Here is a 12,500-nt window from a genome sequence, read left to right as displayed (position 1 = left end):
ACTGTAAGTACACACACACACACACACACACACGAGCACACACACGCACACAAACTCACACACACATGCATACAGATGCACACTCATACGCACAAACACTCACTCACAGACACAAACAAACACACTCACATGTGCACACACATATACACGCATGCAGTGCTCTTACGTACAATGTCTGGAATGCAAGTATTTTTTACATTCCTGCTCCAACATGACAGGCCTACTCTGTGTGTGTGTGTGTGTGTGTGTGTGTGTGTGTGTGTGTGTGTGTGTAGTTTCTGATTATACTACAGGACGTGTAGGTGCTCCTCTTATCTGTTCTGAGATAATACTACGAGACTGGCCTGAAGGTGAGACATAAACAAAAAAAACTTTGTGTATTATTGTAGTTCTGTTTGTGTATCACTGTAGCAAGCAAGTTTATTATATAGCGATTTTATAACATCTGTTGTCACAAAGCAGCTTTACATTTGTCTGGGTCCAATCCCCAATAGAGCAAGACAGACTAGAGCAAAGGAAAAGATAGCAGCTTCAGTGGTGAGGAAAAGTCTCTAAGCCTGAGAGGAAGAAACCTCAAGAGGAACCAAGACTCAAAAAGGGGAACCTTTCCTGCTCTAGTCAGCACCAGCATAATGACATGAAATGAACAAAAAATTTGAAATAGGAATAATAATCCCAGAAAGTGGGGTGATTGAATTGACATTTTAGTCTATATTTCTAAAGTGTGACATGGCGATAGTGTGTCAGAGTCCAGGGTCAGGTCTGGTGGAAGACCAGCTCAGGTCAAGGACAGTGAAGACAGTGGTAGCTAAGTGCTTAAGGTACTTGACTTGTAATCAGAAAGCTGCCAGTTCAGGCCCCACTAATGCGAGGTTGCCACTGTTGGGCTCTTGAGCAAGGCCCTTAACCCTCAGTTGCTCAAGTTGGGTTCAATCAGCATTGTAAGCTGCTTTGGATAAAAGCGTCAGCTAAATGCCGTAACCATAAATGTAAGGGTTTCCTTCGTCAGGCATGCAGTAGCATGAGAGAAAAGAAAGATAGGTAGAAAGAGGAAGGATGTATATTAGTAAATATATTATATATTTGAGGAACAGTCAGCAAGCTGGCACCCTATAAGTGAAGTAAGTGGTGTGCAGGGTTACAGGAATCAGTAAGTTCTTTGAGATACAGAGAGACCAGCCATTTCAGAGCCTTATACACTGCCTGGCCAAAAAAAAGGTCACACACTCTAATATTTCGTTGGACCGCCTTTAGCTTTGATTACAGCACGCATTAACTGTGGCATTGTTTGTCACAACATTTATTTCTGTCCAGAGTTGGATTAATTTTTTCCCCAAGATCTTGTGTTGATAATGGGAGATTTGGACCACTGCGCAAAGTATTCTCCAGCACATCCCAAATATTCTCAATGGAGTTCAGGTCTGGAATCTGTGGTGGCCAATCCATGTGTGAAAATGATGTCTCATGCTCCCTGAACCACTCTTTCACAATTTGAGCCCGATGAATCCTGGCATTGTCATCTTGGAATATGTCTGTGCCAGCTACACAGCTGTTTAGTCCCAATCCTTTGAGTTCCCTTCGCATTGGAAATGCTCTTACCTTCACTATTAAACACATCCCTGAGTTCCATTGTTATTTTTCTACGATTTGATTTCACCACACTTTTAAGTGATCGCCGATCACGATCATTCAAGATTTGTTTTCTGACCACATTCCTTCCTCGAAGATGATGTTTCCCCACTCTCATTCCACTTTTTAATAATGCGTTGGACAGTTCTTAACCCAATTTTAGTAGTTTCAGCAATCTCCTTAGCTGTTTCTCTGCTTGATGCATGCCAGTAATTTGACGCTTCTGAAACAGATTATCATCTTTTCCACAACCACAGGATGTGTCTTTCGACATGGTTGTTTAACAAATGAGAAGCTACTCACTGCATCAGCTAGGGTTAGATAACTTGTTGCCAGCTGAAACATAATCACGCATGCAGTAATTATCCAATGGGAGGTTCTTACCTATTTGCTCAGTTAAATCCAGGTGGTGACCTTTTTTTTTGGCCAGGCAGTGTGTGTCCAAAGGAGTATTTTATAGTCAATACAGAATTTAACTGGCAGCCAGTGCAGAGAGAGCTGGAATAATGAGCTGGATTTTCCTGCTTCGAGTGACAACTCTAGCTACTGCATTCTGGACCAGTTGGAGGTTATTTAGTCACTTACTGGAACGGCCAGCCACAAGATACCTGTGGTATTCCAGCGTGGAGGTTATGAAGGCATGGATGAGCCTCTCAGCATCTTCAAGAGCTAATATCATTCATTACATACTGCACGTGTTCATTATATGGGAGATCGGAATCAAGATGACATTTGTGAATGGATTAAGTAAACAGAGATCCAGATTAAGAGTGGATTAAGATCTTATTTTCCCCAGCCTTAGGTCCAAGTAACAAGATCCCAGTCTTATTTGGATTAAGCAGAGTAAAGGTGATTGCCATCCAACATTTAACTCCTTTTACCCATTCTTCTCTTTTGTTGAGATTGGAGGGGTCATGTGGTTTGGCTGATACATAAATCTTGGCGTCATCAGTGTAGGAACTGAAGCTAATGCTATGTTTGCATATGATGTCACAAAGCGGAAGCATATAGAGGGGAAAAAGCAGAGGGCTGAGCATTAACCCTTGAGGCACACCATACTTAATCTCAGTAAGATCGGATGATTCCTCATCCAGATAGACACACTGAGAGTGGTCGGGTAGATACGATTTAAACCAAGACAAAACGTGACCTTTATGTCTCACTAGATTTTCATGCCTGTTGATCAGGATCATGTGATCTATGGTATCAAATGCAGCACTGAGATTGAGAGGCACAAGGATTATAGTATAGCCTCTGACAACAGCAAATCACTGACAACTCTAGTTAGTGTTGTTTCAGTGCTGTGGCAGGGTCAGACTCCTGGCTGCAAGGTTTCAGAGATGTTCTTCTTTTGGAACTTTATTGCAAAAGAATGAATTTATTCTAGTGAGGATTGATTCAGCTAGTCGGTTTAGTTGAGCTGATCAGAGTAATTAGTTCAATCAGTTGGATTGATCAGGGTAATTAGTTCATTTAATTGGACTGGGTTAAATGACTTTCATTGGACTTGTGGGATATTCGTCCACACACATAATTTGGTGAACTTTGAATTTTAGTTGGATCTTTTCCATTTTGTCATTGAAAACTTTCATAAAATAATTTCTATTAATTTGTTAGAGATCTATCTTCTGCCTAACTATGTTTCAGTTAGGCCCGATGTATTAAGGCTATTGTCAGTAATATTGTTCACGATGCGCGCTTCAGATGCTAAAGATCGAATATTCAATAAACCTCATTTGCTGTAATACTAGCTGTTTATGAATTTTAATCACACGATCACACGTTTGAACTGAAATGAATCCAACGTCTTGTGTGTTAGTTAGGTGATGCGTGTCAACTGTGTCTGCCTCTCTCACTCAGGGGGATACACAAGCCAGGACAAACCACTTCCACGTGGAGAGATTCTGATTGGAGGCCCAAATGTTGCTTTGGGTTACTATGGGAGCGAGGATCAAAAGGAGGGTGGAGAATTCTGGGTAGATGAGGCAGGGCAACGCTGGTTTTGCACAGGCGATGTGGGGGAGGTGCATCCGGATGGCTGTCTGCAGATAATTGGTGAGTGAAGCACCATCAGCCAATCAGATAAATTTAAGATAATTCCATTTAACATAATTCAAGATCAAGATAACATAATTATGTAATCCTGTACCACTGAGGACTTTTGATTAAGTGATTAAATATTATTAAATATTTAAAATTATTAAAATCATTCATCACCCCCGTCTCTCTTCTCTCTATCAGACCGTAAGAAGGATCTGGTAAAACTGCAGGCAGGTGAGTATGTATCACTGGGGAAAGTGGAGGCTGCTTTGAAGAAAAGTCCACTGATCGACAACATCTGTGCCTATGCTAGCAGGTACCTACTCACCACTAAAATGAACAACCATCATTTATGTATCAGTAAATATCAGTTTCAATGATGGGGACTCTTTCATTATCTGTCCAATCAGCAATCAGAGCTATATTATTGGCTTTGTAGTACCCAATCAAAAGCAGCTAACTGAACTGGCCAATAGAAATGGGATTGATGGCAAGTGGGAGGAGCTTTGTAATCATGCTGTACTGGAACAGGAAGTCCTAAAGTCCATTAAAGAGATTGCAACAACCGGTAAGCACTGCATCCTTTTACACAGATGCACATGCACACACTATAACTTCTGGAAAATATTTTGACATTTAGCATTTTGGGTAAAAATAAAGAAAGGAAAAAGTATTGTGTTCTTATCGTTTTATTGTGTGTGTGTGTGTGTGTGTGTGTGTGTGTGTGTGTGTGTGTGTGTGTGTGTAGATAAACTTCAGAGGTTTGAGGTCCCACTGAAGGTGTGTCTTAGCTCAGAGGTGTGGACACCTGAAACTGGCTTGGTTACAGATGCCTTCAAACTGAAGAGGAAAGAATTACAGAGACACTACATACGTGATATTGAAAGGATGTACGGGGCCAAATAACACACACACACACACACACACACACACACACACACACACACACACACACACACACACACACACAATGCAGACACACGCTTATAAATGATCTTGTTTCAGCAGGCAAAAGGGCCCCCTACTGGCAACAAAATGTTATTACAACATATCACCTGGAAAGAATCAAGGCAGGTTGCCTTGAAAATGATACGCTTCGGGTTGCAAATGTCCTGCATGTTTCGCCCCGCTGGTTTCGCTAATCAAGTCTCTCTGCTGTCTCGAGCAAATTAGCACACCCAGAACGTTGGATCTGAATATGCTGGGGAGTTATTTTACCTCCTGAACCTGAACTAGCAACCTCACAGTTAGCAACAATCAAAACGTTTTGATATGTATATATATATTTTTTACTAAATTGTATATTTTTAAAAAGTTTATAACTGTATATAAATCTGTAATGACATCCTTAAAGGAAAAACACATTTTCTGCATATTTCACGTCTTTAAACAAATGTAATGTGAGTGTGTATGTCATAGTGAAAGTAAGATGCAACCCTGCACAGAATGTATACCCCGACCTGAGTGTATACCCCGACCTGTGGGGTTAGTGGGTTGATTCAGACGTGGTGGAAAGTGTGAGAGAGCAAAAACGTGAGAAATACTAATCACCTATCCTCTCACATGAAAGACGGGACACGTTTAACTGAAGCTACTACAACCTCTCACCATCTCACAAAAAAATAAAAATAAATAAACAAACAAACAAATAAATAAATAAAATAACATTGTACAGTGAAAGGCACAAACAATGTGTTTTGTGTTTTTCATTGTAATTTGGGACTATAAGAAAATTACATGAACTAGACAGAAAGTTCCAGATGGAAATGTTACATTTTACAAGCTTCCACCTAGACAATAGAGTAAGAGTGTAAACGTTAGTGCTAAAGTCAGTGCTAATGTTAGTGCTAAAATCAGTGCTAAAGTCAGTGCTAATGTTAGTGCTAATGTTAGTGCCAAAGTCAGTGCTCACATCATTGACAGTGCTAAGCTAGCGCTGTTGTGAGCGTACAGGTGATACTGAGTCTGACACTGTGAAGGATGCAGTCTGATAACAAAGCTGCTTCTGTACATGTTCAATTATCTTTAGAAAACTATTCGCTGCTTGTGTGTGATGTGAAGATTGCTCTGCTTTTGTGGTGAACGTGTGTGCATGTAGCCGGTCCCAAACGTAAATGTAAACAATGTTTTGGTAAAGGTGAAGGTAAACTATGTTTTTTAACAGCCGATAAAGCATTTCATTGTTATAGGTTTTCCATCAGTAGCGTTAGTGTTGTTGACCATGTTAGTCATGATGGAAGAATAACGGATGTTTTCATCTGTCATTTGCCAGGTCTGCTTCATTTGTGTAGCATGAAAGGGTTTTATTTTACACAAATTTCGTTTTGTTTCATCTTTTTTTTAACACATACATAAATCATGTTGATAAGTGAGCCAAGCCTACAGATATATGTATAAATGTACAACGTTAAAGGCTTCAGGAATGGTTTAAGTGTGTCTTAATTTCTTAAAATCAAATCTCACTTAACATTCATCCAGCCGTCTTCTCCACTGTCTTCTTAGGCCTCCTATTTTCGCCGTAGTCGGTCAGTGACGGTATATCAAAATATATGTTTAGTATGTATTTTAGGTTTGGGTGCTGTATATACTACACTGCCCTCCAAACAGGCAAGCATGCAAACAAACAAGCACACAAACAAACAAGCATGCAAACAAACAGCATGTCCAGGGTAGACTTTCCAATATACAAATATAAATTGACATATATGTAAATATTAAAATTTGACACATTGCATACACCATCATTAAAACCACTGACAGGTGAAGTGAATAATTGATGATCTCGTTAAAGTGGCATTTGTTAAGGGCTGGGATATGTAAGGCAGCAAGTGGGAACATGTACATATCTGAGCAACTTTGCCAAATTTTCATGGCTAAATGACTGGGTTAGCGCATCTCCTAAAACGGTGAACCTGTCACAGGGTCCTGGACACTCAAGGCTCACCGTGGGCAGTGATGAGCCATCTGGTCTGATCCCACAGGAGAGCTACAGTAGTACAAACTGTTGGAGAAGTTCAAGCTGACTATGTTGGAAAGCTGTAAGAACACACATTGCATCACAGCTTGCTGATTATGGAGCTGTGTGGCTATAGACTGGTCAGAGTGCCCTTGCTGACCAAAGTCTACTGCTGATAGCACCCACAAATGGAACATGAATATCAGAACTGGACGGTGGAGCTGTAGAAGAAGGTAGTCTGATCTGGTGTTTTCTTTTATAACATGTGGATGTTCAGGTGTGTGTGTGTGTGCGGCTTGTACTATGAGAAGAAGGCAAGCCGTTGGAGGCAATGTGATGCTCTGGTCAGTGTTCTGCTGGGTCCTGGCATTCATCCGGGTGTCACATTGACATGCAAAACCTACCTAAACATTGACATGCACTCAATAATCCGATCTTTATCAGATTTCTGCAGTCATCTGTTCATTCAAGTGTTCATGTAAACAGCATACTCCGATGTCTTATATCATCTATAACTGGATTCCTTGAAATCTGATAAAGAGAGGTTGATTTCAGATCATTAATCTGGTTTCTTACTGTATGTATCCACATACCCTGATTTCTTTTGGATCTCTCAGACAGTGCATGTGTGAAAACGCACCCAGACAAAGCTGTAGTGGAAAGTGCAAGCATAATTTTTAACAACAGCCATGAAATGGCAACCACAGAACTACAAAAGCTCACTTGCATCTCTACAGCAGAAGAAAGAAAACTCAAAGAAGTGCAGAACTATGCACATGAATCCATACAAACGCAGGCCCATATTAGCCAGTAACATCGCTCCATGCTTTAAAAAAAAAGCCGGGACAGAAAGTTTTAAGTTACTTGAGTTAATCAAAGTACTGACACACCCATGTAGACTCAGAGTTTATCCATCATATGATTACTGAAGTGCATATAAATGCGTTCATTTGTCTACTGACAAAATTTGCGTTCTTGCAATTATGGGATTATGTAGTGTAGGTAAATGCACTCATGGCTGGAGAAGAAGCTACAACTTCACAGCAGGGTATTCTGTTATGGCTGTGGTCTCTTTCAGCACCAACATGCTCCCTGCCTCACTGCAGTTTTCCTTCAGGAATGGTGTGAAGAGTCAAAGTGTTGACTTGGCCTCCAGATTCGAGTGTCTGTGGGAGGTGCTGTATGAACATGTCCTGTCCATGGAGGCCCCGCCTTGCTGTTTACTTAAGGATCTGCTGCTAACGTCTTGGTGCCAGATACCACAGGAGGCCTTCAGAGGTCTAGTGGAGTCCATGCCTCATGGGTCAGAGCTGTTTTAGCAGCATCTGGAGGTTCAAATTCACCTGAATGTATTTGTTAAATACTAATTCTGCTGCATTTATTTATGGAAATGCCAGTACATCTATTGAAAATGAGAAATGCAAATTCAGTTGATTTTTTTTTTACTTCATGAAGACAGCATGCAGATCAGAAGTTCTGAAATGTTTTATCTTTGTGACACAGTTGTCAGAACTGACTGCTATTCCCACTTATCCAGAATTTCTCTGGGTGGATTTCATCTTAGTCATCTCTGCAAAGGACAAAACACAAAATGGAAACAAAACATTCTGATTAACATTTTTGAACAATTGTGGTTCACAGATTTAACAAACGTAGCTTTTCTCCCTAATAATGGTTAACCTAATTTTGTAGCTAATGCTAATTAAATCAACCTGAAACACAATCAATATGAAGACACCAAACACATTTAATATTCTGTCCTTCATATTGAAACACAATCAATATGAAGACACCAAACACATTTAATATTCTGTCCTTCATATTGAAACACAATCAATATGAAGACACCAAACACATTTAATATTCTGTCCTAGGACAAATAGTTATGTCCAAAATGTTGCCCCCTCAAATATGTCAGAAAGATGATGCCCCTCCCACACAGTCTGTGACTCCTCCCACCAGTCTACATTCCCACATCTTCTAGTCTGAACAACCCAACTAACTTAGATATTTGTTTACATGACAGCATGTGGGTGCCCTTGGAGTTGAACCCTTGACCTTGGTATTGATAGCACCTGGTGTTTAGCTGCACTGCCAGGTGAGCTTCAGGGGTACTAAACACTCAAATGCTAAAGGATTCCCCCTTACAAAAGCTCTTTAATGCTGCTTAGCCCTGGAGACTGAATTAGAACAATACTGACACAGGGTCAGAGGGCAGGGCTTTCCTGACCCTGATAGATCAGCTTCATCTGGAGACTGAAACAGAAACATATTGACACGGTCCATTTGTGGTCCCCTCCTCAGAGTATGTTCTCTAGCAGTGTTCGCTCAGTGACAATGACATGACCTCTGAGAATGCAAGCACAAAGTCTGTAAATTGATTCCCTCTCTCACCTGCACCGTTTCTCTTCTCACAAATGACCAGTACCAAAGAAGAGAGCTAACAGAATGAATCTCTGAATGTGGTAGGAAGTTAAACTATAGCCATGCATTTAAATATATAGATTGTTTTGTTACTTGTAGAAGTCAATACAGTGCTGTGAGGAATGGGTGTGTGATTGAGCTCTTACCAGAATGGCAACATTGTGTGTTGCATATAGATTATGCCCTTGCATTATAACTGAAAACAATACCTTTAAATAATCGTATATCTTAAACAGCTATCTGACAGTAGTATGTTGCCGCAACAGGATAGCCTCGTGTTTTATAACTAAATAGTTTCTTGGGCGTAATACTCAGACTGGCCGGCGGGCGGCGTGTCGAGACTGAGAGTCTGTCCTGCTGCCCAAACAACACACGGCGCAGTACGAGCGGCGGAAAGAGCGCTCACGGGGCTACTTTAGCAACTAAACACCGTCAATTTGTGGCTCTCTCAAATGCCGTCGATCTACTTCATATGGTCCGTCTGCTAAAACACGGCAGCCGCCCAGCTCTCAGCTGTCGCCGGGATATTTATGACCGAGTGCCGTTTTAGATCTTAACATCGAGGTAAGTTGTAAAATGGCGGATACACAGTCCCGACTAGGCTGCGCTGCGAGTATTTATTTATTTAAGTGAAATGCCCAGCGGTGCTGCGTTAGTCCGCCGTGCCGGGGGGTTTTACGAGGGCAAAGACGAAAGTTTTGGTTAGCGATGTTAGCTGCTAGCTGGCTGGCTAGGTGGTTAACTTTACCTTGTTAGCTAGCTAGCACGGACACTCGGTGCCAAGCTAACGGTGGCTAGTTGGCTGTCCTGCTCGCGCATGCTTCGTTACTGTTTAAAAAACTGAACTTAACGTACATTACGATCATGACAACCGCGTATTTTATCATCTAGCTCGGATTACAATCCGTGAACGTGGCTAGCTAGTGTTTTTTGAGGGCGAGTCAATGGTCGTTGCTGCCGTATAAAGTGGCGGCTAAGATGGACGACGGCCGTGCTAACGTTAGCTTATCTTAACTGTGTGTTTACGGAAGAGACTTCTCGCACACTGGCCGACTTTTGTGAGGTGTTATAATACGTAAAATAACGTTTCACACGCGGCGTGTCCAGCGACGACGTGTGTACGCGTTAGGACTAAGTGAGTGTTTAGACTTCTGTGGTAAATGCAGTAATAACGAGCCGACTCCGCTAGTTGCGTCCTGTTACCGCTACTCTCACACGGCTCGACAGGAAGCTGGCCACAGCAGGCCTGGAAACGGAGGGAAATGCGTTTAAAACGCAGTTAGAAGGGGCAGCGGGGGCACGCAGAAGCGACGCCCCGTCCTTTCCGCTGCCGGTCGTCCCGCGCGTTTTAAGCGGTGTAGTGACGCTGCGAAACGTTTCCTCGGCGCGCCGGTTCGGTTTATTTCACACTGTTTACATGTCTCGAGCCGCCGCCGCCGCGCGCGCGCGCTCTGGATGTCTTGCCCAGTGGTTACAAACTCGTGCTGTGTGCGCAGAGCGGCGTCGCGGGCCCCGGTTGCGTCCAGCGGTCCTCGTGCGGCGGGGACGTTCTTACATACACGCGAGGAACCGGAAGATGTTGAAGAAATGATAGCTGCTCAGGAGTTACAGACGGACTTCCATTACTCTCAGTAAGTACACTAAACGCACACTCTCTGCGGCCGGTTCACTCTCCATCCGAGCACGCCAACTTAACACGCTCGGACTGCACGGGAATGTGTTCTACTTCAGTCGCTGCAGTCGGCGTTGCACGTTTGCTCACGTGCAACGGGAGATATTTAAGGGACACTGCGGTCAGATCCCGCTTAATGACATCTGGTTGAGCATTGTGTCCTGTTGGACTGTGCCTATGTTAGTGTGTAGGCGTGACTTCAACAAGAGTGCTCACCTGCTTATTTAAGGAGTGTGTGTGTGTGTGTGTGTGTGTGTGTGTGTGTGTAGTGAAGCAGACACACAGCTCTCCTCAGACACAGACTTGGAGGATCCAGAGAGCCGTAATGCCAAACCTGGGAAAGGAAAGGTAATAATTAGCCAATCATCTCTTTCATGTGTTCCCTGTCCACCTGGGTGAAGTGTTGCTGTAGTCTAAGGTATGCGATGACCTACATCAACTGAGTGTGTGTGTGTGTGTGTGTGTGTGTGTGTGTAGAAGGGGAAGAAGGCTCCAAGTGAGAAGGTGAAGGGTGCAGGTGTGCGTGCACAGGGCAGAGTGAATGGACACCATCAGGAGAATGGCACCGAGAATCTCAGCCTGTTTGAGATTGTCAAACTGGGAAAGAGTGCCACACAGGTACACATGCGCACACACACAAGTACACTGGTACACTGAGACACGTGCACACAGGTAGAGTCTGTCTCACGCACACACACACAAGGTACATTTTGCCCTTTGGATTTAAAAGAAGATACATAATGTCAAAGACCAATGTCTTTGTGGTTTGTTGCGATCCAAGTTAACGTAGGTTCTCTTTCTGCATGTCTCGGTGTCTCGTCCTCGTCCCACAGTCGGTAGTTGACGACTGGATCGAGTCCTATAAGAGCGAGCGAGACATGGCGCTGCTGGAACTCATTAACTTCTTCATACAGTGCTCCGGCTGCAAAGGTTGGAGCCAGGCTGTACAGACCTGTGTTGGCTGTAGATACTACTTACATACACGCTGTCCTTTGGGTGCCTTCTTACAGAAGTGTGTGTTTGTATGTGTGTTTAGGTGCTGTGAGTTCGGAGATGTTCAGACACATGCAGAACTCTGAGATTATTAGAAAAATGACTGAGGAGTTTGATGAGGTGAGATTCCACTGTGTGTGTGGTTTATGGGAGGTCTGTGTATAGTACTCAGATGTTTGAAGGTGCTCGGCACTGTGTGTGTGAGATTGATATTACTTGATTTTTGAATCGTAGTGAAATAATTGAGGCTGAAATTTGTTCTTTTGTTTCCTGTTTGTGTGTGTAGGACAGCGGTGATTACCCTCTAACGATGTCGGGACCCGTGTGGAAGAAGTTTAAGTGGGGGTTCTGTGAGTTTATCGTGGTTCTGGTGCGTCAGTGCCAGTACAGCATCATCTATGACGAGTACATGATGGACACGGTCATCTCCCTCCTCACGGGCCTCTCTGACTCGCAGGTCCGAGCCTTCCGACACACCAGCACTCTCGCAGGTCAGCCACCTTTAACCTTGAATCGCTGAGCTCCCTCGCTCCCACACCTCACCGAGGGGATGTTGGTGACATCAGTGTCTTTAAGACTAATGACCTCACTGCAGTGCACAGGCAGAGCAGAGGTCAGCACAGCAGTCCAACACGGGATCATTTGTGGCTGTGTGTATCCTTGTGTGTATGCATGTGTGTGTTAGCGATGAAGCTGATGACAGCTCTGGTGAACGTGGCTCTGAACCTGAGCATTAACATGGATAACACACAGAGACAGTACGAAGCCGAGCGCAGCAAGAGTCTT

At 43.1% G+C, this 12,500-nt stretch overlaps 2 protein-coding genes across 2 annotated transcripts in view; both read left to right on the top strand.

Annotated features, from left to right (window-relative positions):
- acsl4b (acyl-CoA synthetase long chain family member 4b) overlaps positions 1 to 6,088 on the top strand; it is a 14,766-nt gene extending 8,678 nt beyond the window's left edge. Inside the window, exons 10-15 of the mRNA XM_035527714.1 lie at positions 1 to 3; positions 276 to 350; positions 3,490 to 3,684; positions 3,871 to 3,985; positions 4,080 to 4,237; positions 4,418 to 6,088. The exon at positions 1 to 3 is cut by the window's left edge and continues 167 nt beyond it. Coding sequence (XP_035383607.1) covers positions 1 to 3; positions 276 to 350; positions 3,490 to 3,684; positions 3,871 to 3,985; positions 4,080 to 4,237; positions 4,418 to 4,575 — 704 coding nt within the window. The 3' untranslated portion in view covers positions 4,576 to 6,088. The remainder of the gene's footprint in view (positions 4 to 275; positions 351 to 3,489; positions 3,685 to 3,870; positions 3,986 to 4,079; positions 4,238 to 4,417) is intronic.
- Positions 6,089 to 9,409: 3,321 nt separating this feature from the next.
- Positions 9,410 to 12,500, top strand: part of stag2a (stromal antigen 2a) — a 14,904-nt gene continuing 11,813 nt past the window's right edge. Inside the window, exons 1-8 of the mRNA XM_035527270.1 lie at positions 9,410 to 9,613; positions 10,546 to 10,680; positions 10,991 to 11,069; positions 11,199 to 11,339; positions 11,555 to 11,651; positions 11,758 to 11,834; positions 12,001 to 12,205; positions 12,400 to 12,500. The exon at positions 12,400 to 12,500 is cut by the window's right edge and continues 51 nt beyond it. Of these exons, the coding sequence (XP_035383163.1) occupies positions 10,637 to 10,680; positions 10,991 to 11,069; positions 11,199 to 11,339; positions 11,555 to 11,651; positions 11,758 to 11,834; positions 12,001 to 12,205; positions 12,400 to 12,500 (744 nt within the window). The 5' untranslated portion in view covers positions 9,410 to 9,613; positions 10,546 to 10,636. The remainder of the gene's footprint in view (positions 9,614 to 10,545; positions 10,681 to 10,990; positions 11,070 to 11,198; positions 11,340 to 11,554; positions 11,652 to 11,757; positions 11,835 to 12,000; positions 12,206 to 12,399) is intronic.

The sequence above is a fragment of the Electrophorus electricus genome, chromosome 6 (genome assembly GCF_013358815.1).
Source record: "Electrophorus electricus isolate fEleEle1 chromosome 6, fEleEle1.pri, whole genome shotgun sequence".
Lineage (NCBI taxonomy): Eukaryota > Metazoa > Chordata > Actinopteri > Gymnotiformes > Gymnotidae > Electrophorus > Electrophorus electricus.
The sequence above is the reverse complement of the archived record's forward strand: the minus strand, read 5'-3'. Positions and strand labels throughout refer to the sequence as shown.